The sequence below is a fragment of the Hippocampus comes genome, unplaced genomic scaffold (genome assembly GCF_001891065.2).
Source record: "Hippocampus comes isolate QL1 unplaced genomic scaffold, H_comes_QL1_v1.1 scaffold282, whole genome shotgun sequence".
NCBI lineage: Eukaryota > Metazoa > Chordata > Actinopteri > Syngnathiformes > Syngnathidae > Hippocampus > Hippocampus comes.
The window spans coordinates 4,398-32,213 of record NW_017806073.1 but is presented as its reverse complement, the minus strand read 5'-3'; the positions used below and the strand labels follow the sequence as shown (position 1 = coordinate 32,213).

The 27,816-nt window shown below is 41.1% G+C and overlaps 1 protein-coding gene across 1 annotated transcript in view; it reads right to left on the bottom strand.

The window, feature by feature from the left end:
* The window catches only part of gpc1a (glypican 1a), a 33,032-nt gene extending 10,076 nt beyond the window's left edge, over positions 1-22,956 (bottom strand). Inside the window, exons 1-2 of the mRNA XM_019894382.1 lie at positions 22,507-22,956; positions 70-228 (exon numbers count right to left, since the gene is read on the bottom strand). Coding sequence (XP_019749941.1) covers positions 70-228; positions 22,507-22,693 — 346 coding nt within the window. The 5' untranslated portion in view covers positions 22,694-22,956. The remainder of the gene's footprint in view (positions 1-69; positions 229-22,506) is intronic.
* Between the last annotated feature and the right edge of the window lie 4,860 nt (positions 22,957-27,816).

Here is a 27,816-nt window from a genome sequence, read left to right as displayed (position 1 = left end):
ACACACACACACACACACACACACACACACACACACACACACACACACACACACACACACTCTACGTACTGTCAAAGCTTCTATGGAGGGTGTTGAAGGCAGCCTGCAGTGACCTGCCGGCCTCCTTGATCAGCGCCTCTGTCTCTCGTGCACTTAAACCCTCGAGGTTTTCCTCCATGCTATTCGTACAACAGGTTGGACCCTGGGGACAGGTCCTCAGATGTTCACCTGGTGAGGTAGAGAAATTATAAGTGATAAATTGATAAATACCTCCATTTTTACTTTTTAACCAAAACAATATAAACATGCTTAGGATCACTCGTCACATATTGTTTCCATTTTACATGTCATCTTAGCATACAATCACAAAACGACAACATACTGTTGTTACCGTATTTTCCGCACAATAAGGCGCACCTAAAAGCATTCACTTTCCTCAAAAGCTGGCAGCACGCCTTATAATCAGATGCACTTTGTGTATGGATCAATATTCTGATTTCTTGGACATAGTATTTTTAATGTTCTCTCAGTGCTTTGTTACAGCTGCAGTGGTTATGAAAGCACTATATAAATAAAGTTGCATTGTATTAGGTCGGCCCAATGGTTGAGTGGTTAGCGCGTTGACCTCACGATGCAGAGGTTGTGGGTTCGATCCAGGCTTGGACCTCCCTGTGTGGAGTTTGCATGTTCTTACTGTGCCTGTGTGGGTTTTCTCCGGGTACTCCAGTTTCCCCCCCACATTCCAAAAACATGCATGGCAGGCTGATTGAACACTGCAAATTGTCCCTCGGTGTGAATGTGAGCACGGATTGTTGTTCGTCTCTTCGTGCCCTGCGATTGGCTGGCAACCGGTTCAGGGTGTCCCCCGCCTACTGCCCGAAGACACCCGGGATAGGCTCCAGCACCCCCCGCGGCCCTTGTGAGGATAAAGCGGATCGGAAAATGGATGGATGAATGTATTGTATTATATTGTATCCCTTTTAGCGTAGCTCCATCTAGTAGATGCATAACGCAACCCCACCCACCCCAGCTCCAGTATTGTAGCTTCTATTATGTGCCTTGTAATGCGGTGCGCATTAAACCTACAGTTTTAAAATAGGTCATTCGTTGAAGGTGCGCCTTATACACCAAAGAGCCTTATAGTGTGGAGAATACGGTATTAAAACAGTGGTTTGCATTTCCTCAATTAAAGAATTGTAACTTGCTTTTGGGTTATCAGCTCACAATCAGAAGCTCACATTTGTATGTATTTTTATTCTTTCTTCCTCTCAGTAATGCATTGCAGTTACAGGTGTAACTAATTGTTTCCTGCTTGCTTCCTGGCAGGAAGTCACTTCAAACACATGATGGGGTCAGCAGAAAAGTGCAAATGCTGTGGCAATCTGAAACAAATTTGCATTTGCTACGCAGTTGTAATACCATGCTGTGTTTTTAGTGACATGTTTGTTTTCCACCCACATATGGCTTGGTTTGTCTAAAAAAGAAACTGCCAATTTATGACAGACCCTTGCCTTTGTGCAATTTGGGGACACTACCAAATGAAAAGACATACAAAGGCGTTGCTTAAGAATATGCTGAGGGTTACGTGAGAAAGAGGAATTTCAAAATTGAATGCGGATAACATTTCTGCCTCATTATCCAGAGGCTCTAGGTACAAAACAGGGTCTAGAGTAGTTTTGGGGGTCAAAACTGATCACCCAAATGGTAATCTAAAAAAACAATATAAAGGATGCTTGGGCGCTTATAAATATTTGTTCAACTATTCAGGAATTTTTTAGGCTTGTTTGGGAGCATAAGAATAAATGCACATGTAACATCAATTCTGCCAGACAGTGGAGAAAGCTGTGTTGGACATCAGCTTCTTCAAAGGTGCAAGCCTGAGGGATGATGTGTGCTCAAGTGTGTAAGGGCAACTACGTCTGGGGAAGGTTAAGGGTGAGAAAGACACCCAAAGCTTTGTGCATCATCAAGCGCATCCGTCCGACAAATCTTGGGTCACAATGTGCAACTTTCTTTGGAACGGCAAGTGTGTGGGTGGGTTTTGGGGAGGAGGGCGTACAAACCATAGGACAAGTGAAGCAAAAGACAAGATGCCTTCATCATTGTTTCTCCATAAATCTTTCATCGAAACTTTGGCAATGGCTGCTGAAAGTCAATTAAAATATGAGTCGTTGCACAGGGAATAGAACATTTTTTGTTCTGTTTGGTTAGGATGTTTTAACCCTGTCTTCGAAAGTGTGGGGTACCGGACCCCTTGATGCTGGCTGCTTAGTTCCTGTACGACCAGTGTCACAATTTGGTCGGCATAGACGGCAGTCTGTCAGATTTGTTTCCAGTAAAGCTTGAACTAAACCAGTGCTTCTCAATTATTTTCTGTCATGCCCGCCCCCTACGAAGAAGAAAACATCTCACACCCCGCCCCCCCCCGCGCGACTATAAATAGTATTTGTCTATAAAATAGTTATAAGTACACCTCTGCATAACACTGAGTCCTTATTAACGTATAAGAAAATAAAAAAAAGAAAGAAATATGGACCACCTTACAATAAAGAATAGCTTTATTAACTGTAACAGAAAAGATTTAAAGTGCATCTGATATCCTTAAACTGGAAACATTTTTTGACTGACCATGTCAAATCATACGATACTGAAAAATAAAATTACATGTAAATACAATACATACAAGTGAAAACTTCTCCTAATGTAGTGGAGGTGCAACTGCACTTTATTCTAGGACAGTAAAAAAAATCCAAATAAAAGAATAAAAAAGCATGTTCCCCCAGGTCAAACGTGCCCCCCCTGACGGAGCCTCGCGCCCCCCAGGGGAGATGCACCCAACTATTTGAGAAGCACTGAACTAAACCAAGGCTGCCCTTTGTCACCAATTCTGTTCAGAACCTTTACAGACAGGATTTCTCTACACAGCTGACGTGTTGACAGGGTCCAGTTTCATGACCTCAGTAAATATCTACATCTCTCGCAGGAGTGGTTCACAGAGTATGAATCGGCTGGGATGAGAATCATCATCTTCAAGTCTGAGGCCGTAGTACCCAGTCGGGGAAGAGCATAAAAACGTGACATTTTTGGGCTGACAGATAGCATTACTGGTTGTCCAGAGGCTAAAACAAAACCTAAAAATGCTAACAGTTGCTAGTGCTTTAAGGGTAGCTGGCAAGACCAGAAAATTTAACACGGCCGTTTCTGTTTGCAATATAATAGCTTTGGGTTCTTGTCATGGCAAAATAAATGATCATATAAAATGTTACAAATGGGACCAATTTCTTTTAAAGTAAAGCGTTGAAGAAAAACTTGTCTCTTAAGTGCTAATAGAATGTGCAAACAGAGAAGACAAATAAAATGGGTGGGGAAAAGTACAATTTGGTTTCCCGACATGATTTCATTGCTCATCTTGTTAGCATGTACTCATGTACACCACTCGAGGGGCACTTGGAGGGGTTCCCATTCACATAACTAAGTCTTCTGTGCCTCTCCTCTTGCTGAAACAAAAAGAAGCCTTGCAAGATGCATGAAATAGAAGTCTGGTGTAGGGGAAACTGAAGTTGGTAAGGGTGGAAATAAAACTACTGATACCAGTGTCATTCATCGATGGTGCAGAGTGATGGGATGGGTTTTCCATTTAAGCCCACAAAAGTGAATACGACAAGAAATGTCACATCTGAAATGCTCATGAGTGAAACATAAAAACCCTGGAGAGCAGTCAAATTTGTGACCTTGCAACATCCACTTCTTTTGCAGATGGATTTGTGCAGCTTTACTGAACGCTTACAGTTAATAACAAATATTGGTGCTTGTCCAGTTTGTTAAAGGGTTAACATTTCAAAGGCATGACCCGTTATTTGAAATGGATTGCTCTAATAGTGGTCGTAAAAATCTACTTTTCCCATGAAGGCTCGATGTAGTGCTCTCATGACATCATGTAATCCTGAGTATTGTTCTAATTTTAATATGTGCTTGAAGAGGTACATTTTAATCGGAAATCACTGAACATTTAAATACACATTAAGCTCTCTTAAAAGCATGCGGCACATAATGCAATCAAAATTAAAATCATCTTGAGTACTTTATTTTTGGACACAAGATGCTCAATTTTGTCGTTGTATAAAGTACTTCACGAACTGCTCAGAGGCTCCAAATTATAAACTTCGGGACTCAGTCTTGTTTTCTGACCTTTTAATCAAGGATCTAGGTTGGGGGTCGGCAACCTGTGGCTCCAGAGCCATATGCGGCTCTTTAGCGCCACCCTAGCGGCTACCTGGAGTTTTGTCAAATTTTTTGAAAATGGCAAAAGATGGGGGAGGGAAATATATTTTTTGTTTTAATATGGCTTCTGTAGGAGGACAAACATGACACAAACATTCTTAACGTTTTCCAATGCTTTAAAAATGTGTAGAATAAATATTAAATGTCAACATTTCTGTCAATGAGGATTTGCGTCATAGCGTGCGTTTCTATTAGCAGGACGGGATGTCAGGCAGTTTGTTTTGGGGGGCTTTTGGTCCAATATGGCTTTTTCAACATTTTGGGTTGCCGACCCCTAATCTAGGTAAAAAAAATACAAAATAAATTCACAAAAAATAAATTCAAAAAGGTTATCTTCGTGTGAGCTTCCTTTATTAACCTCTCTTCTGCCCTAACCATGCGTTTATCATGACAGCATAGTGTAGACAGCGGGCTAAACAATCCTCCAATAAAAACATGAAGATGAGAATCCACCGTTTGGTATTTTTATGGAAGTATTTCTTGTAAAACTGTATACAAACAGAAACACAACACGAATGTTTGTACAGCATCCAATTATACGTATGAAATGGCACTCATGTAACAGCCCTATTCTCTAGCTTATTCAACAATGCCATGGTATTTAAGGAGATTAACTGGTGAAATATTGATATACCTGTATGCCGATAAAACAACAATCAGTAACATGTACAACTGTGTAAATGTACTCACAGATTGTGCCTGAACTTGGTCAAAAGAAAGAGGATGGAAGTGGATGTGATCAAACCTCTCCACTGTTATGATTCAAAATGGTTACCCCACTGACTTTTTGGGTGGTTTAACTACTTCCACCACTAGGGGCACTTTACTGCACTGTAATGCAAGTTTTGGTGGTTTTAACTACTTCCACCACTAGGGGCACTGCACTGCACTGGAATACAATCACTGGGGGCAGAATAACCTCTTACGTTCATGAAAATTTATTGAGGAGCTCAATGTTGCAATGACTTCACTGAAACATCATTTTATGTGTAATATAAAATGAATAGGCAAACTGGGAATCGGATTACAGTCTTCCTGGAGCATTGTTCTCCAGTTAATTGAATTTGAAAGCATTTTTTCGTTTTATGAGACCAATGTTTACCAAATGACGCTTACAGCCTTAGAGACCACATGATGACCGCAATGCCAAGCTTTTCATTTTCTTTTTCTTTTTTCATCAGTGATTCGCCTTTGTTTTCCCAGCTACCCTTTGGTAACATGCACATACCTGATTCCATCTTGAAAAGCAATTCTAACTCAACTCAGGTGTCGACCAGAAAAAGACCTATAGCTTAACCTATTCATGCACAAATAACCTACATCAGGATTTTTGTTCTCAAGTGTTTTTATTAGTCTTTAGGAATGAAAAAAGGAATGGAAGTGAATGGCAACACACATAAGGGTCCATTGTAATAGTTGATGCACAACTGTGACATTAAAATTAATTAATATAAGAGAAAACAACGTGTGAATAGCTGTCCACTCTCGTAACCACTGCCCCTGTTAGGTTGAAAAGGCCAGCTTTCTGAAAGCTATTCCGCAAAAAGAATTAGAATTCCTGGGGAACGGAGTAGGCTGAAAGTGTTACTGTCAACTACATCAGAAATTGGCATTGTCTGATGACAAATTTTCGACAGTGGAGGTGGTCGCTAAGGTCCATTTTTGATGGTAACATAGGGCCTGATTTACTAAAGATTTCTGCATGCAAAAACGGGTCCCAACTTGATTGCTAAGACAAACAGATCCGGAAGGTGATGTGCTAAGCGGGCACACCTAGGACTGCATTCCATGGTGAAAACCATCAGAACTAACTGACGCACAACAAACTTTTCAGCAGGGTGGTCACCAACACTTTCACCATCATTGCGAGCAGGATGGAAAATTGAATATCGATCCAAAGTGATCTGGCTTTTACAGAACTTGTCTATGAGCTGATCATTTGGATCAGGTGTGTTGCAACAGGGAACGGCCTATTTCAAAACTGTTTTCATATATAGAGAGCACCACATTATAAGGCGCACAGAATAGAAGCTTCAGTATAGTGGCTGGGGTTGCAGTATGCATTCACTAGATGAAGCGGCGCTAAAGGGAATACATCCACCCATCCATTTTCCGATATCCTCACAAGGGTCGCGGGACATGCCGTCTTCGGGCAGTAGGCGGGGGACACCCTGCCAGCCAATCACAGGGCACACAGAGACGAACAACCATCCACGCTCACACTCACACCTCGGGGCAATTTAGAGTTGTTCCATTAACCTGTCATCCATGTTTTTGGAATGTGGAAGGAAACCGGAGTACCCGGAGAAAACCCACACAGGCACGGGGGAAAAACATGCAAACTCCACACAGGAAGGCCAGAGCTGGAATCGAACCCTGCACTGCTCACCTCTGCAATGTGAGGTTGACGTGCTAACCAGTCAACCACCAGGCTGCCAAAGGGAATACAATACAATACAATACACGACAAGACAGCGCTTTATTTATGTTTAGCTTTCACAACCGCTGCAGCTGCAACAAAGCGCTTTACAGAACATTTTAAATACTATGTCCAAGAAATCAGAATATTGATCCATAAAAAAGGTTAATTAGATTATAAGGTGCACCACTGGCTTTTGAGAAAAGTGAATGCTTTTAGGTGTGCCTTATAGTGCGGAAAATACGGTATTTTTTTTATCTGGATATTTCTTAAAATGTGTCTCAGAGCAAGCCATTTTGAATTTGGCAAACTGTATCATTAAATATCATCGACATTACATGATAAGCATCCCCACAACAAGTTTCTCTGCCCATGACTCAGAAGCCATGTTGGCCACTGATCCGACTATACGGCCGGAAGCACGATTATATCATATCCAAAAACCTGAGTTGCATTCAAATTTGTTGGCTGTATGGATTTACAGCATTATTTTCTGATAAGTAGAACATATTTGATTGATCGCTGAAGTTGTAGGTGGAGGGTAGTTGTTTGCCAATTTTTCTGCTGCATGCACCACACGCACAGCTCTGAAAACTAATTTACAACTGTTTTCAAATATGGGGCGAACAGAATTATAAGGTGCATAGAATAGAATGTACGATAGTGATGAAGTGATGTTTTTTTCTTGGGGATCCTCATTTTATTCCACACTCTGGGTTCAGTATCATATTCTACTAAAAGGAACTTATGATGTTGCCAACAGTACAAAGGTCATATCAGTAAATACTTTTTGTGGCAGATGTCGATAGCAACTGTCACTGGTTTTCTTTTCCAGTGAGGCCTTTGTAAGGAAGGACTCAGTGTCACTTTGACTCATGGATTTAACCAAATTGAGGTACACTGCAGTGTCAATTAATCCAAAGACACGCTTCCGTTTGTAGCCTCAGTAAGCTGGATCGAGGTCACCAGACGCACAATTTAGAAGATCAGGTCACTGCAATTCATGACGCAAACTCACACCAGAGAGGAAATTTATATCGGAGCTTTAATCCTTCTAAACACACACACACACACACACACGCGCACACACACACACACACACACACACAAACACACACACACACACACACACACACACACACACACACACACACACACACGATCAAAACGGTGATTAACAGTTTGACAAACCTCCTTCCTTAATCTCCATTCTGTACTGTTCAAGAAACCTTATTTTGCCTTTAGTTAGCATTTTAAGTCATGAGTGATGTAAAGGAATTAAAACAATTCATGACAGCATGTACAGTTACTTAACCCCCGTGCAATGTAGGTACACTTCATGTACACCTGACATGCGTTGTATTGTAAAAACGAATGCATGCCACAGGTTTAAAACCCATGCATGGCATGCATTTGTTTTTGCAACACAACGCATGTTAGGTGTACATGAAGTGTACCTGCATTGCACAGGGGTTTTAATGGAAGCGGATAACGAGGGCAACACTGACGCTGGAATAGACTAGAATACTAACACATAATTATCATTATGCCCTAAAATGTCTTGTATCCTCCTGCTCAGGGGCATTTATTGCAATTTTATATGCTTCACAATGTCAGAGCTTGTGAACGCATAAGTGAGATAAAAGCATGTCAGGCAGGAAGTGACCCTTGCACTATTAAGGCTCTCTTATTGTAACTTAACTAAACTCTCCCTGAAGAAGGCTTTTAACACAAGGCAGTGTTTACTCGAGTCTTACATCAACACACACTCAAAAAGAAAAAAAAAACAGCATCAAGCCATTGTATGACAAATGGAAAAACGAAATGAGAGATAAACAGCAGCTGAGAATGAGTACAACTTCAGCACTCAGGCACTTTTTGGGGTCTGGACTGCCTCAGCCATCATACATCGCATCAAAGTAGCTTGTTGCTGTGCAGTAAAAGTGGAGCAATGGTTTGAATTTATTTGCTCCTTTCCTTTCATAATGAGCGTCTTACACTAACCCTGTCACTAAAAATGGCAACGTATTACCTAAATGAAAGACTGTGCCTGTTTTTCCATCATGCCCTTTCGACACCCATTAACCGAACCAGTTTGTGACTCCACATCCCACATAACCTTCAAGCAAGCTTTTCCTTTGAAATCCACTGAAGAGCAAAGCACAGCGAAAAGAGAGACAGAAGAGGCTTCATGGCGAAAGAGGAAGGTAAATAAAATTCAATGAATGCAGCGGTGAGAAATGTCAATGGTGGGAGAGAGAAGCAAAAAGAATGGGTTAAAAGCATTATAAAGCTGTTATCTGTTGCTAAGTGTCTCATAAATAAAGAATATGATCAATTTTGACCTTAATTACTAAAGATAAATACAGTGGATTGATGTGAGAGCATTGGAAAAAAATGCAACAATGTATACTTGCATAGTACAATTTTACCGTTTTAAAATTTCACCTCATTCATCGAGTTTACGAGTGTGCTCTTCAGCATCCAAAGGCACTTCAAACATATATGACCGCTAATATGTGCAGTTTGCTAAAATTTCAAACACATATGACCACTAGTATGTGCAGTTTGCTAAAAATGTGTGAATACCTAGCAATCCCATGATTCAAATTCTGCTGCAAACATTTCTAAATACAATTTGAGATCACCCACGTTTGAATAATTAACACGCCACCTCCCACACAGTAATGTAAGATGGTCATTCTTGCTCAGAAATAGCCATGTCAATTTGCGAATGAGTGTTTGTGTGTGTGCGTGTATGTGTGCGTGTGTGTGTGCATGTGTGTGTGCATGCATGCCTGTGCATGTGTGTGTGAGTTTGAGACAGGGATGTGCTTCAATATTTGTGTGAAACATTACCAGACTAAAATTACCCTCCTTTACCGCAGACCAGCCCTGTCTGCTGCCCACCGAGTGTGTGTATGGTGTGCATGTGTGTGTCCAAAGTGCACCAACCTCCTGTATAATACTATAATTTTAGGTCATTTGGGGAGGCGCTAAATGCCCTGAAACTAACTGTCGCTTTGACTTTTTTTTCACTGTGTAAAAAACAACAACACGCGCCAACTGCTATGTGAGCACAGTATGGGAGAATAAATGCCTGACTGTGCAAATTTGTGCAGCCAAAGACGGATCAGTCAGGATGGGGCAGCGGTCACAGCGGCTATCTCTGACTGCCTGATTTAGGATATATTAGCAGCAGACTCTTACTGGCAACTGTGTAGATAAAAGTATTCATATAACAAGCATTGCTCTGTGCGTGTGTGTGTGTGGGTGTGTGGGCGTGTACATATACTGCGCTTCAAGATCCGAAAATGTGGAAACTAATAAGCATGTGTATTCTTTTGCAACTTCAGCATGTGTTAGATGCCAGGTTGTGAACTAGAAACTGCTCACACGTAGATTAACTGATCGGGATTAGCAGGAGATTAGACATCAGTCCTTAATCCAACAGCGCTGTAATGGTCCTGCTGATGGGAAGGTGGCAAATAAAAAGTGGGTTTGTGGGTGTTTTTGTCTGTGTGCATGGGTGTGTGACTGAGCGATTCACTTGCATGTTTGCCAGTAGTTTGATTTGACAGGGTGTGGTGGGCAGGAGAATGTGTGCGGTAAAAGCATGAGCAAGGGCACATCAGCAGCAGTGCTCAGCGCTGTTCTTTCACAGTGGAGAGGCATCAAATCTCTTGGACGACAGGAACATGAGGGACAGAATATGAGGGCAGTCATTACCAGGTCGAGTAGAGAAATGTGTCGATATGTACACTAACTGCCTGATCACAGCCATGTCGATTAAAGGGTTTGGATTGAAGCCTAAGTAGAAAGATACTTGCAAATCAACGTTACCGCTTGACACCGATTCACACGGCGGGCTCGTCTGCACCTTGCTATTGTCAAAATATTTGCACGATACAGATCTGTCAGATCTATGTCGCACTGAACAAAAAAACGCTTTCTCATTAAGGCCACTTTTATCTTGCCTGGAAGAAATCAAAACCTGGATGGCACAAAATTTCTTGAATTTCAATGAAAAGAAGACAGAGATGATACTGTTTGGTTCCAGTGGCCCTTGTACATCCCATCCTGTAGACTTGGGCCCCCTGTCTCCTTATCTTAAGTCAACAGTCTCAAACTTGAGTCTTAAACTGGACAGTGATTTTAAACTTGACCGGGAAAATTGGTGCCGTTGTTAAATCCAGCTTCTTTCATCTTAGACAGCTGGCCAACGTAAAACCTCTCCTCTCTCAAGAATACTTTGAGACAGTAATTCATGCCTTCGTCACATCCCGGCTCGATTACTGCAATGCCCTTTACTTTGGAGTCAGCCAGTCCTCCATTAAGCGCCTCCAGCTGGTCCAGGATGCCGCTGCTCGCCTCTTGACTGGTACTCGTAAGAGGGAGCACATAACTCCTACTCTGGCATCCCTTCACTGGCTCCCTATACATTTCAGAGTTATTTTCAAGATCCTATTATTTGTTTTCAAATCTCTAAATGACCTTGCGCCACCTTACCTCTCTGAGCTCATCCGACCCTACACACCTGCCCGGTGCCTCAGGTCTGTAGACCAAACATTATTAGAAGTACCAAGAACTAAACTGAGGCTCAGAGGGGATCGAGCCTTTTCCGTTGCTGGTCCCTCTCTGTGGAATGACCTCCGACTGAACATTCGGCAAGTCTCCTCGCTGCCCATCTTTAAAACCCACCTCAAAACTCACTTGTATTCTTTGGCATTTGACTCAGCATGTCCCAAATTATGATCTTAGTTATACTGTTTGGTGCTCTCTACCGTCTTTGATACTGATTTGTTGTTTTGCTTTACTGTTGTATATGTTAGTTGCTCCATGTACAGCATCTTGTGTGCAGCGATGGCTGTTTGAAAATGCTCTATAAATACATTTGAGTTGAGTTGAGTTGAGACGATACGTATGATGTGGCTTTGCAGTTCTTTAAGATTGGCGCGTTTGGCTGCCGCTGCTCAACCTGTGTTGTGTTTTATTGTTTTTGTTATTGTAAAGTGTCCTTGGGTATCTTGAAAGGCGCTTATCAATAAAATGTATTATTATTTATTATTATTATTTGTGGCAGAGTAGGTGGTCAATTGAAAAACAATATTAAAAAAAAAATAAGTACGCTTCAATGAACCAACAGGAGCTACCACTGTGCGCTCCTATTGGCTGCAGCTTCTGTTGTATTTGTGACAACCAGATCTCTGTCAAAGTACTTAAATTCACTTTTGGAGGACCACAAGCGACTTCAAACTACTTGATTGATGGATTTACCAGATTATGTTACTCTCATTTCATGACTCAGGCTGTCTCGCGATGTTTACCTGTAAATTTTGTAGTTAGCAATTCATTCTGTTAGCAGTGCTTTTGATCCAATAACATCATGCACTACATCGGGGAGCTGACGTGGCAGTCACAAAACAGACAGTTTCATTAATTCTGTTGGAAGAGAAAGTAAGGGTCATTTTAACAAATCTCATGTACACGATTAATGAATATTTCCAAAATGTCTCTGGTGACAAAGTGGGATTCCCAAACGATTTATTCAATATTTATTTACTTGAATTTGTTCTCAAATTACAAAATCAACTTCTGAAATGCACTGAGTTGAGATACAAAATAAGGTTAATTTCAGACATCAAGCATATAGTGAGTTCATCAAGAGGTAATGATGGTACATTGTGGCTTCAAATTAATTATTCGCAGAGGAATACTTGTCTTACAGGGTCCACGAAATAATAATCACAATTTTGACACCTCGGGAGTAGAAATGAGACACTACATCAACAAACTAACAGAAACTGCTGGTGCACTTCTAGTTTGTTTTACAGTGAAACTCCTACAACGAAACCTACATGGATGAAAATACCCGCTGTGTGAAAAAATTTTCAGACATGAAAGCCATTCCCACTTTTCTGCTCCCACGAAACAAAAAAATCCCCCTGTTCTGTTATACGAAATCTTTTTCTCTGCTCTTGCCTCACGACGAGATTCACTACAATGAAAACAAGCCTTCCGCAAAAATCTAATCCAACCTCAGCCAACAGCGACTTCTACTGCTTTGCTCCGAAACTGCAACAGCAACCACCACACTAGTTTACACATGCGCAGTAGTCCAGGAAGTATTTCGTTGCATTGCTAAAATGGCTAAAACACGGACCTATGGGTGCTAAGCAGCTAAGACAAGAAGAGCTCAGACGCTGGAAGAGAGGGTAAAAGTGATCAAAATGAAAGACGGAGGAAGCAAAATAAAAGACATGATCCAAGAAATTGATGTAAGGCAAAGATAATGCTGAACGTAAATTTCGCAATTTCTTTCCCTTTTTTTCTCTTTGTGCACAACTGTACATGGGCTATACAGTACAGTACTGTATAGTATGAAGTGTCTTTGCGATTAGGATTGTTTGATTTCAAAAATAATTGATTTAAATTCCAATTTAAATCAGCTAAAAAATAACAAATAAATACTTTTATTTTCTATCAATTATTTTTTCACGAATGGACAGAAAATTCAAATGTTGCTTTACAACATAACCAAAAAATGTAACTGATTTTTGGGTGGTTTTTTTTCTTAGTTTTGTATCATTAAATGTATTAATTACATATTCATAAGATGTTACAGTACTGTTTACAGGAGACATATTATTCATTACAGTACTGTTATGCTTCAGGTGCATTTTATAGAAGTAAAGTTTGAAATTAAATTATAGATATTGAAACTTCCTTTTTTATAAAAGAGTATAAATGACTTTTTTAAACCAACAGACAAAGTGGAGTGATTAATATAAAACAATTGTTTGTTAATGTTAAACAATATAAAATAAGTCTATGCTCATATTTATGCACTACGTACAGTATTGGAATAACAATAACGAGTATACATATCCGTTTGTGTGTGTGTGTGTGTGTGTGTGTGTGTGTGTGTGTGTGTGTGTGTGTGTGTGTGTGTGTGTGTTTACACCTGAGATAAAATTTGCTACAGTGAAAAAACCCCTGTTGTGAAAAATTTCTTGCTGCAAACATGATTTCGTCGTAGAGGAGTTTCACTGTATCACAGCAATGTGTTTCGCTTTAGCTCTCCCCATGTGGGCTTTAAAATCACAGATAGACAAACATGGTCTGCAGTGACAAATTGTCGTTCATTATTTAGGGAGCTGCAGATCTCTTGATATACAATTTTAATGGTTAATTAAAAAGGACTCTGGGGTAAAAAAATAAATAAATAAATCAATACAAATTCCTGGGGAATAACAGTGCAGTTTCCCAAACGACAGCTCTAAATTTCTTTCTTTTCTCTAAAGCACAGGTGTCAAACTCAAGGCCTGGGGGCCAGATCTGGCCCGGCACATCATTTTATGTGGCCGTGAAAGCAAATCAAACATGTCAACTTCCATGATTCTTGCTAAAATCTGTACCAAAATTTCAGCTTCTCATTTGTAATAAATAAGAGAGTGAGAAGGAAGTTATGCATAACCAAATTATCAAATGTAATGATTCAGATCATATATTCAAATCATATATTTTACACATTTATTCATACATAGTCTCATAATCATATATTCTTCTATATCCTTTTTTGTTCCACTCATCTCACTCTAGTTTAGAAAATAGTATACTAAACCCACTCCCAGGAAGTTAGACAATTTCAGGGCAACCTGGCCGCCCAGTTTAAAATAAACAGAAGCCACGTGCAAGGGTAAACAAGTATGTTTGACTAAAACAATGTTTGAATAAAACAAGGGTTAAAGTCTTCATACATGTCATGTCATATTGATTTTTGTATTGATTGATGTACTTCTTGTAACTCTTAATAAAGCTCAGGGATCGGAAGAAACTGCAGCGATCTGACCAACTCACTGTGGTTTCATCTCTCCTGGCCAGAACCTTGCCTTGGGTGTCCGTGTTCCTTCGTCTCTAAACTTCCTACTTGTCATGGTGAAGGTTACTCCAACACAATGGGCAGGATTCTCCAATGACAGAGAGATATTGTAAGCCTTTTCTTGTCACCAAACCACTCATTACCTAACTCATACAATTGTCGAATAAACCGTTCTTCCTGACTTCTTTATATAGTTTCAGTCATACCAGCCGCCCAAGGGAAACGGTAACGACAATGTGGCCTGCAACAAAAATGAGTTTGACACCCCTGCTCCAAAGCTTCTTTAATTACTCCACATATATTTGAAGGAAATAATTATAAACTGCAACATCAGGTGAAATGTCTCTGATAAGTGCAGCTTGTTGGAGAAATGCTCATGCAATTATTCATCTATCTATCCATTATCTGAACCACTTTTCCTCACAAGGGTCATGGGCGTGCTAGTGCCTACCCCAGCTGTCATCGGTCAGTAGGCAGGGCACACCTTGAACCGGTTGCCAGCCAATCGCAAGGCATGCATAGACGAACAACCGTTCACACTCACAATCACACCTCGGGACAATTTTAGAGTGTGCAATAAACCTATCGTGCTTGTTTTTGGAATGTGGGAGGAAAGTGTAGTACCCGGAGAAAACCCACCCAGGCACGGGGAGAATCATGCAATAATTTCAAATTACTATGAACTATAAACAGACTACTCAAAGAATATGATAAACAAAGAGTGTCATACAGTGCGTACTCTTGTTATTTGCTCTGTCTTTGCCAATTAATTTTACAGTGCAGGTCTGATTGGTTCAGGTTGTGACAATACAGTATATCGTTTTGTACTTCATCTGGTTTAAATTTGGTAATTGATTTAGCCTCATCTTCAAAAATGTATTTTGTGTTTTGTTTTTTCCTGACATGAATATCTGTTTCCATTTTGTGAAGCCACCACAGAAGGACATTAGTGATGTCAGCGATACAAAATCCGATGAAGACCACAGAACTGCACACACAATGTAGGAAAATCATGTGAATATGCCAATCCTTTCTGCTCAGTGCAATTTTGTTCACTACAACTTTGAAGCATCGACCTTTGCCATCTGCACTGCCTGGCCGCGTATCCCCAAAGTCAAGGAAGGCAACTCCAAGCCACTTTGGTCTCTTATGCAAATGAATCAAGTGGTATGTCATTTGTTATGAGTAACTTCACAATACTGTGTTTTGTTTTTCAGTGTGATTGGAGTGTACCAAGACCACAGAATCAGCAGCATGCATTTGTGTCAAAGACATGGGTTAAATGAGGACACATTTTAACCATTTCATGCATAAATAATGGTAACCTGTAAACTGATAAGCTGTCCACTGTAGTAACCGCTGTCCCTGAAAGGGTTAACAGTAGTTTTCACTTAGAATTACCCTTGTATGCCATTTAAGAATAAAATATACTGTACACAGCTGTATACAGTTGTTTCAAGGTTTTATGACATTGGTGACTGGTGCCCTCTTTAACACATGCGTTGAATGAATGTTTATATGAGAATTTGGGGGGAATGTGAGAATCAATACGAATACTGTACTGTAATACATTTTGGACTTGGGAGAATTCCTCTATAGTAACAGTGCTGCAACCTTACAGTGAACAGTGTCAGCATCTCTGCACTAGCTGGAGGGAGTACAAAGGTTAGTGAAATGGAAAGTAGGGCACTGTGACGACTCCATGCACACACTGAGCATGGGTGGAGATAACCACTAAGGAGAATGTCCAAATGCCCTTGACTTAAAATTACAAACCACAGTGTTATGACAATTCATGTTCAACTGTTGTACGTACCAGAATAGAAGGTGAGAGCACTTCCCCAACCACCTCTGTACTTGAAGAGCTCCCTTTCCAAAAGGAGATGACAGCTAAAAGCTAAAATGTAAAAATGATGGTCTTGCCGTGCAAGCCATAGTTTACCTATTAGTTGTTGTTAATAAATGAAAACAGCATGGGTGGCTCATGGTTAGCTCATCTAGCTCCTGCACCAGTCGGTTAAGTCTGAGGAAGTCATAGAAACATATATATTGTACGAAGCTGTGTCTTTACAGGCGGCCCGGTGGGCGACTGGTTCGTGCATTGGCCTCACAGTGCAGATATGCAGGGTTTGATTCCTCTGGCCTTCCTGTGTGCAGTTTGCATGTTCTCCCCGTGCCTGCGTAGATTTTCTCTGGATACTCCGGTTTCTTCTCACATTCCAAAAACATGCATGAGAAGTTAATGGAACACTCTAAATTGTCCCTAGGTGTGAGCACGAATGGTTGTATGTCTATCTGTGCCCTGCGATTGGTTGGCAACCAGATCAGGGTGTACCCCGCCTACTGCCCGAAGACAGCTGGGATAGGCTCCAGCTCCCTCCGTGAACCTTGTGAGGATAAAGCGGATCAGAAAATGAATGGATGGATGGATGTGTCTTTACAAACATAGTATTGTCGTTCATACATTGGATTATTGCCATCTTGCTGTCATAATTCATTTGCCTTGCTCTATCTTTGTGAGAACGTCAACCATTTGTCAGCCAAATGCAGACATCAATGCCTCCAGCCCACCACAGAGAAATAATATCTTGCTATTAGATACTTCGTTCTCTCTTACAAGTGCGCTTGCTGTTCATGCTGTTTTTTCAGTTCATGATGGTGGGGTGACGAGGGAAACACTTTTGTGTTTGTGTGTGACTGGATGTAAAACAAGTGCATGTTTTGCTCTCCATTCAACAACACGTTACACCTCGAGCTTTGTCCACTGCTGTGCTCATTAAAAAAATGTTTCATGCACAAATGTGTTGGGACAGACGTGAATCTGGTATGCGATTTAACATTTTAAGTACGCATATGCTCAAGTGCACCACATATTGTATGCAAACGCCTAATTATACCACTGCAACATCGATGATAGTTTTGTCACCTTGCCAAACATTTTGCATTGCATGTCAGTATTCATCCTTTCATGCACCCTGTAACCTGATAACATGATACACTGTCCACTGTCGTAACCACTGTCCCTGAAAGGGGTTAAACTGGCAGACTTTTCTCAGACAAAGTAATGCAGTGTTTGATTCAATACACAACATGTAATTCTCTTTGCCTTTTTTCCATTCAACACACATTAAAAAAATATATAAAACATACACACAGATACATACAGCAAGGCTCAAAATAATCAGTTTCGCATCGCATTTTCAAAGGAAAAATGAGCATTTTGTGCCTCATCAAAGCGCAGTGAATAGCAAAACTGAGAATCAACCACCAACAGATAGTAGTAGAAGAGGAAGAAGAACCACCAAGGAGGTCTCAAAAAGCTTTGCATGGCTCACGTCATGTTCTGCGGATCGTCAGAGGTCGAGGGAATTTCGGCAATTTATAAAGGTATTCAATTTTTTACTTTCAGTGCAGCTTTACTTTTGAAAGGTACTTTAGATAGGCACTCACACTGCTCTGTTCTCGCTCAAGAACTCTCACCAAAAGCGGGAGTCTCGGCCACGTTATCCCCCCCATTAACGACTTGGTGTAACCTTGCGCACAACAAAGTAGTGCCATCAACATAACACAGTGGCAAGCATTGCACTCAACATTATGTTCACGAGGAAAATCATTACTACCTTGTAGAAATGCAGGTTAATTCAAAAGTTCACAGGGATGGAGGCCAACTATTTCCAGTTAATGAACCGCACCAATAAACAAAATGCAGGCTCTTGAGTTGACATCAAGTCTTATCGCACATGTTACCAAACATATTTCAATGGTTGCAAAATGAGAAATATTCTTTCAAATGTTTATTGACATTACATTGTCTTACGTGTTTCTTCATAAAACCAAACTCCAAAAAACAAAAACAATCCAATGCAGTCCTGGGTCCAATTCTCAGTAAACAGAAAAAAAACACAATGGTTTCATTTTGTTGGTCCAGGTTATTTGATCACTTGGGTGTGTGCTTCTCTGCGAAATAATGCATTTGTGAGTGAACCTTTTTGAAGGTATTGGCTTTCACGACTTTTAAACACACACCACAGACATACAAAAAATGATTAGCTCAACTTTACCACAAGCCTGGTGAAGGATACAATGTGTGAGAAAATGTGCTTGCAGGCACAAAGACAAAGTGACAGACAGCATGAAAGATGATGACTTCCATTCACACGGCATTAAACCTGTGGGACAATGGTGATGTGAGGAGGGAGTGAGAAGATTAGGACTGTTCAGACATGGAGCATGCATACCACAATAAACTATACATATTGTTTGGCTTCAATGACTCTTCACCAAAATGTACTTTATGTTATTAACCTTACACTGTTGGTTAAATGGTAAATTAATAAATGTTGATGCATTCATCATTAAACAGTCTACTTTCTAACAAGAAATTGTCAAGTGCAGTGGTGGTGAGATAAAGCGCTATACAAATGCACTCCATTTAATATTTTGATCAAATCTAATTTTTCATCTGTATGGCGTGCGTTTTTGGAAATGATCACATAATATGACTCAATTCTGAGATTTTTGGAGCTCTACAATCGATATATCTGATAGCAATATAAAATGGTCAACTAAAGTCGGGAAAACGAGTCAAGAGAGATTGTCAGCCGTCATGCTGAGACGTGCTGCCGAGAACAACTTCAAAATAGAAAATGACCCAAGGCATTGATTTCCATGTCATTAAGTTAGGTTTATTTGTAAGTTGGCCTTCTCACCGCCTTGGTGGCATATTACTGTCATGTAATATGTAATATGTATTACTGTCATGTACACTTGTTGCTGTGTTTGGCTTCACTTTTTTCCAGACAGTGTAGACAAAATAAACCTCTAACGCTGTCCTAGCACAAAGGGGGTTAAAAGACTTGGACGCTGAACTGGGAAGACCAACTCACCCAGGTTATCTTAGTGCTAGCTCGCTGGTGTGACAGGACATGGATGTGTTTAAAATTTTACCAAAAGGAAAAAAATACACCATGGGTTCTGTTGTTGGTGAGAGAATCCTTGCGGTAAAGTTATTTTAAACTAAAAAGGAATACCTTTCAATTGGTTGACACGTTGGGTTAGTGCATCAGACGTATACATAGTTGATACACTCCGATATAGTTTCAAAAAAGTGAAGGTGAGGCTCAAAAAGAGCTTTGGATAACATATAGTATTGATAAAGCGCTATATGTGCACCCCATTTACCATTATGATCAAATTGGATTTTTTATTTTTTCGACGATGACGTATTTTTCCAAAAAACTACAATGAGTAACCCATTCGAGTTGGTTTGGGCTCCACTGCTCACACAGTAAACAAATAACAAACACGGATATTGGGTGCAAGTCCAGGCTATCTATCTATCTATCTATCTATCTATCTATCTATCTATCTATCTATCTATCTATCTATCTATCTATCTATCTATCTAGCTATCTATCTATCTATCTATCCATCTGTCCAATTGATTGTCCGTCCGTCCATCCATACATCCATCTGATCAATAACAGTTGTCGTAAGATAAAAAGGGAAATGAGTGGGTTCTGACAAAAAGAGAGTTTACAAACATTTAAAGGGGAAGTCAACCCAAAAAGTCTATTTATAAGAACATGTTTTCACCAGCCCCACGACTCTAAACACAGCATTCTGAGGAGTAAAATCCACCTGTTTTTGTCCATCTCGGGGGGGGGCATTTTTTCCACTTGTTGTCAACTGGAATTGACATCACAGTTGCTCAGGGCTCAGGTAACGACCAATCATGGCTCAGCTTCAGAAAACAGGTAAGCCGTGATTGGACGTTACCTATGCTCTGATCAGCTGTGATGTCATTTTCAGTTGAGGAAAAGTGGCATACTGGCTGCCCCCTGAGATGGCTAAAAACGATTGGACTCTGCTGTTTAACTCATCTTCCACAAACGCAATATTAATCAGAATGCTGTGTTTACATCAGTGAAGGCACATCGTACATATTATTGTGAAGACAATTTTGGGGTTGACTCCCCCTTTAACATTTGTTTTCATATGCTGCTGAACAGTATAGCTAAATTACATCCTACAAAAAAAACCAAACAAACAAACAAAAAAAAACTTTGTAAGATGGAACACAATAAAGTCTGGACCCCATATTCCTACAAAGTTCCGACATGTCTGCCACAACTATTTGCATCAAATATTGTTTGGATCAGGAGTCATTGTCAACAAATCTTTTTTTAAGTGTGTCATACACAGTGGAGATGAGTCTGTTGCTGCCGGAGCACAAGACTTTGTACCGGTATGAACATTTACGTGTGTCATACACAGTGGAGATGAGTCTGTTGCTGCACAAGACTTTGTACCGGTATGTACATTTAAAAAAATTAAGAGCCTCTCTTTTGGGGAATTCTACTGCCTCTCACTATTCTTCCATGCCTGTCACTATTATTCTACATCTGTTTGTCAGCTTGCATTACTTTGTCGGTAGGCAAGTCTCTTGCTTAAATAACTAGAGCGTATCATGGTCTCAAGGACTACGACATTGTGTTCTTCATCTGTCAATAAAACATGAGTTTTTAATGGAGGGAAAGGGAGTGAGCTGTGTCTGGACTCCTTGGCTATCCCTGATCCACCCACTGAGCCCTTGAGTGACTCACTTTTTTTTCTCTCTCTCTCTCTCTCTCTCTCTCTCTCTTGATTTCTCTCTTTGTTCCCCATCCCTCCCTCTTTGCACATCACCCAATCCTCCAGTCTCCTTCCCTCGTTCCTCCGTCTGCCCACAAATTACTTGTTCTCTCTCTCTCTCTCTCTCTCTCTCTCTCCCTTGATTTCTCTCTTGGTTCCCCATCCCTCCCTCTTTGCACATCACCCAATCCTCCAGTCTCCTTCCCTCGTTCCTCCGTCTGCCCACAAATTACTTGTTCTAACTGCATTTATATGCCTCCTTCTTGTCTGTGTGTTGGTATCTGGTTCGGCATCAACCACCCACACATGCAAACTGCTTCATATCACACCACACAAGACATATGTGAATGACCTTCTGCATCACAAAGCTTGCACACAAGCACACCGCAGTCTTTTGTCTCCTTATTTCCGGGCTGCTGCTGCTGTCCACCTTTAAATGATAAAAGACACAGGCAGATGATTGCCTTCAAGGAAAAAGCCACTTTATTTCCCAATCTCTTCTCTTCTCTTCTCACAGTTCAAACACCTCAACCTGTGACTCTGGCGTGTGATGTCTATTTGACTGACAGGCTGACCAACCACTTCTCAATCTGATTGATTATCTGACATGTAGGTAATTTACTGGTGCATTATAAAAAAGATTGATTGCACCAGCATAACCACCTCTAAATGTTCAGACCAGTTTGTTGTTGTTGGTTTTGTTTATAATTTGTGGTAGCACAGATAAGCATCACATACAATTTTATATCATGCCACAGCCATGAATTATTTCAGCACCACGCGTACACACATGGAGAAATTGGCATACACATTGACGCAATTCCTACTGATACAAATATAACATATTTTGTACTGTTTTTATAAATGGTAATTTGCTTTTGGAGGGATGCAGTGAAAACCACACCAAAAGACTAGATAATAGATTATTTTGCCTACCTGCACAACTATCCTCATCTTGATGAAAATTGATATAAAGTGTACGGGGTGCAACCCCAGGTGGATTGTCAGATAAATTGGAAATGCGAATACTGTACACTGTTCCGCAAGTGATATCATATTTACAGTGCACGAGGCGCCCAATGTTTTCAGGAGGAATAAAACAAAACCATCAGATTCTCATGCGGAATGACAAATCAAACAAGAACCATTTTAATCATTCTCACTGAGTCTCACTCTCACCGGTTTATTTTATTTTATTTATTTTTTTTTTTTTTAAGAGAGAGAGAGATAATGGTTGAAGTGCAGAAACACGAAAGGGTTTTGTTTTCCTTCATGATTTCCCGAAACTCACCTGAGGTCTCCGTTTGAGGTACTCCGGCCAGCGTGAAGCCCTTCCCAGTGTAGAACTGACGCAAGTCGGCGCAGCTCCTGTCCGGTGCAGGCCCAGCTGCCCCGCTCACACTCGGCAGCAGAGAGAGCGTCAGGACAAGCATCTTCACAAGCGTAGTCCAAAAATATCCGGCAGGTAAAAACTGCATTTTAGGACGTAACGGGAGTTCTTCGAATCGTACTTGTCGTATCGGGCACCATGGGAGTGTGGCGGCCGTTTCAACCAGCGACGGGTCCGATAGAAGAATTATGAGAGGGATAAGCAGGATACAGACCGGACTGGAAGCCTGCTGTATTTTTGCGGACGAGAAACAACGACGCGCGGCTGTAGGTGTCAGGTACAGCCCGCAACCCCTCTCCTTCTCCTTCTTCGGGGCTGAGGGATGCCGTAGACAAAGAGCGAGAGAGAGAGAGAGCGAGAGCGAGAGCGAGAGCGAGAGCGAGAGAGAGAGAGAGAGAGAGAGAGAGAGAGAGAGAAATATGCCACTGTCAAAGCCGGATTGATTTTACACAGGGTAACCTGCTTGTTTAAGGATAAAATATGTTATATCAATAACGTTCTACTATGTTCGAGAATAAAACAAGTAATGTAGCCTAGGGAGTTAGTGTGACGCTATGCCCGTTTTTGCTGTCTCACACCGTCTGACCCTCTCACTCAAGCGTTCGCACAGCGCTACCTGCAGGGTGTCAGGATTTGGAAGGCGTAACAAATGTTTATATTCTCCTCGCATTCTTCAACCAATCATCGGGTCCGCCGATCGGGCGGGGTGGCCATCAGGAATTTCGGGAAACGAAATTAATTTTCATTTCATTGCTTTTGAATTGCCACGTCAAAGCATTGGAATTTACAACACAGGTAATTACAGAGTAAGTAAACATTTTACTAAGATACATTTTTTCATTCATTTCAAGCATTTTTATTCAACAGTACAACATCCATCCATCCATTTTCCGATCCACTTATCAAGTCAAGTCAAGTCAAGGCAACTTTATTGTCAAATGTGCTCTATGTGCAACATACAGCACAAATGACATTTCTTTCCTCTCAACCACAGGAGAGAGAGGACTCCACACAGGAAAGCCGCAGCCAGAATCGAACCCTGCACCTCTGCACTGTGAGGCCGACGCGTGAACCACTCGACCACTTTTTCAGCAAGCAAAGTACCAAGTCAAAATGATCTCCCCACTTAAAAAAATGCAAAACATTAAATTTATTTTCAAATTTACTGAGGATTCTTTGTATCTACAATGTATGTATGTTGTATCGACAATGTATTTTGATGTACCTTGCATAACCGAATGAGCTTTGATGTACCTTGCATAACCGAATGAGCCAACGTTGCACAACACACATAGTAATTATCATGATCATTTTTTGTAATTACCTGAGTTTACTTTGATGACTTGCATTGAATTGAATCAGCCAGGGTTGCATAGTCGCTGCTGACAACCAGCCTCAAGCACACATCAGTCATGGTGGACTTCATGAACTTCATGTACGAAAAGGGTGACTAACAAAAATAAGCGGAGCCGAATAATGCAGTCAAGGAAGTAGCCCATTTCCTCATGTAGAGATGCTTTACCTTGGTGAGTATGTTCCAGAACTGTTCATGAGTCCTCGACTTCAGCTCATTGTCGGTTTGTCGAGTCAAAATCTCACCTTCCACTCCAGAAGAGTTCATGTGAAACGGTATTACACTGTTTGATGCGAGTGAATCAATCTCAACATCTTCCTGAAAAGGACAGCACATGAAAGTAGCGACTGGCTCAAGCAAAGCAAAGTCTTGAAAGCGTTTGTCAAACTCTGACAGACAATCGTCAATTTGCTCTGTGTAGCGTGCACTGTAAAGTTGCTCACGGGCCTTGCCTTGCGTCTGCAGCTCTGATGCCAGCTTCTGGAAATTTGCCAATGAAAAAACAGCTTTGAGGTGAAAATGGTGCATCTTTTGTTTGAAAGCGTTAACCAAGCTGATCATATTGGTCACTGTTTTGTCTTTGAAGGTCATTCAACAAGGTTGGCAGTACGGTTAAAAATTCCAACAGCCACTGACCGTCATTTAGTTGCTCGTATTCTGTATGTCCAGATACATGGAAAAACTCCATCTCTGGACAGAGCCCCCAAAATCTGTGGAGGAATTTCCCACGACGAAGGCATCTCATATCAGTGTGTGGTAACAACTCAGAGTGGTCGCCTTCTCCAGATACGCACAGAATAATGAAGTCTTTCATGTTGAGTATTTTCGCACATAACGCTTGTTGGTGGATTATGCAATGGTAATTCAAGAAGTCTGGGAACGCATCAGTCTGCCTGCACTTGGCAATAAATCCATTCAGCTCTTCACACATACGGAATATTTAGTCTAAATAGTGTATCTGTGAATAGTTGAGATAGGATCCATCTAATGAGGGCACACAGCACCAAGAGTGAACAAATGGATCAGGATGATGTAGAGCAGTTCGCCACCTCTTTAATCATAAAAATGTTTAAGATTATTCCTCTCTGACATTTTCAATTAATCAAGATTATTCCATTTTTTTAAACAGCAACATTTGGGGCCATTTAATGCATGTGGTCATTTTCATGATGTGTGCAACCAAATGATCATTACCAATATGCATTTCTTGAAGGAAATCAGTCACCGGTGGAGGATTCAGAACCTTCTCATGCTCGCTCTGGCAGGACTGCTGGACTTGATGGATGAGCTGTCTGACACCAGGCAGTCGTTCACCACATCGAACATCCTTCCAGCAGTAGAGCCCGGAAAGGTCACTGGCAATCTTGAAGTTTGAGTGACACCTCGGAAATGCAGAAATCCCAAACAATATGCCTATAGCAAGGAAGCCACTTGTGATTCACTTATATTCTGTTTAGGCTCAGATGAGAAGAGGTGGGATGAAAGGTATGCATGCTAATCCAGTCTTTAACAGTGATTGACGCGTTGACACACAGAACAATCTCGACTGGTGTCCGTCTTGCATTACTCCAGTGATTTGCATCTCTTTGGTGTGTCTCAAAACATAACTCAGTTCGGATATTCGGGGCAGTGATGGCGTTCAAATCTTATGCTTCACTGGATACCAGATGGGTATTGAGTGCATAGTATGCACTTCTATCAATTGCAATGAAATGTTTTTCATAGGTGTTTTTGTCTCAAGACGATTTCGTTCTGCTGCAGTGGTTCCCGTGTGAGGGACCAAGAACTACGCAGAAATCCATCCATCCATCCATTTTCTGATCCACTTATCCTCACAAGGGTCACGGGGGGTGCTGGAGCCTATCTCAGCCGTCTTCAGGCAGTAGGCGGGGGACACCCTGAACCGGTTGCCAGTCAATTGCAGGGCACACAGAGACGAAAAACCATCCACGCTCACACTCAGACCTAGGGACAATTTAGAGTGTTCAATCAGTCTGCCATGCATGTTTTTGGAATGTGGGACGAAACCCGGAGAAAACCCACGCAGGCCCAGGGAGAACATGCAAACTCCACACAGGAAGGCCAGAGCTGGAATTCAACCCGGCACCTCTGCAGCGTGAGGTCAACGTGCTAACCACTGGGCCACCGGGCCGGCCTACACAGAAATCACAACAAAAAAAACGGATCAAATCTTGATGGCGGAAAGGCAAAAACAAGGTCGTACTGATATGCAGACTGTTTGTTTAGAGCTTCACCTCGAAGGAAGGCAATAGTCCACACGTTGCAGAATATTTTAGCAACACCTCAAACGGAATTGTCGAGTGCCGGATGCACAGGCCACCAGAGTCAAATGGTTTGACTCTGGTGTTTATTTTAAGATACTGTACATTTTTAAAGAATTAAGAATCAACTTCAAATATACTGCACATACATATAGATTGTGTTGGACTGTGAATTGTATCATATATTCATTCATTCATTCATTTTCCGAATCGCTTTATCCTCACTCGGGTCGCGGGGGGTGCTGGAGCCTATCCCAGCTGTCTACGGGCAGCAGGCGGGGGACACCCTGAATCGGTTGCCAGCCAATCGCAGTGTATCATATATATTCTTGTCATTTCAGATATGGTATCTGCCATTTACATTTATGCACAGAATATTCATGTATGGGTGGCCCGTGGCCAATTGGTTAGTGCGTCAGCCTCACAGTGCAGAGGTGCAGGGTTCGATTCCGGCTTCGGCCTTCCTGTGTAGAGTTTGCATGTTCTCCCCGTGCCTGTGTGGGTTTTCACCGGGTACTGCGGTTTCCTCCCACATTCCAAAAACATGCATCGTAGGTTAATTGATCACTCCAGATTGCCCTTTGGCATGATTGATTGTGGGTGTAAATACAGTAGTTGTTAATCTCTGTCTGCCCTGCAAGTTCTGGGTGTACCTCGCCTACTGCCAGAAGACAGCTGGGATAGGGTCCTACACATATCCGTGACCCTGGTGAAGATAAGCAGATTTAAAAATGGATGAATGGATATTCAAACTAACTCAAACTTTATGGCATCAATCTAGTGAAATCAAATGAACTAGTTCCATCAAAGTTGGAGTGGCCAAACTTGTAGTTCCAAATAATCAATGGCCATTGACGTATTGCTGGTTGCAAATGATCCCAATTGTCTTTTGTTGTTGTTGTTGTTGTTGTTGTTGTTGTTGTTGTTATTGAACTTAAACTAATAATGGCTTTATACGGGTAACAATGAGTTGTCATCAAGTTCAAAATCCGGTTCAGGATTTGTGTGAGCACTTTGAAAACTCCTCAATTCAGATCACCAGAGGCCTCAAATGTCATTCAATCTATCTTTCCTTTTTTGCGTCTTTCAATAAATTATCTTGTGCTTTTGAAAATTCCAATCCCTGGATTTAAAATTTATGGGCACCTTGACAATGGCCATCAAAAGCCATATGTTTTAACTTACTAGTATTTTATCTGTGGCTGCATCTATCATAAGGAAGCACATGCTGTGATGGATGTTTAACAGTACTTAAATTAATGCATTAACGATTTATTTTCCAAGGGATTTGTGATTGGTACTGTATTTGGAAAAGATTATTTTATTTAGCATGGAAAAAATAATGGCAAACAGTATTTCTAAACCCCTTGGTTGTAGATTTTCTTTCAAATTTGTTTTGTTTGGCATGTCATGCGTTAACGCCACAGGAAAACAATGGAGTGTATTACTGGATCATTTGTGCTCTCGTGCCTCTTGACAAAATGTTCCTTTACGAACGAATTCACCTAATGAACGATCCTTCGGAACGTATCTCATTCGTAAGCTGGGGAGCGTCTGTATGTGTGTATATATATA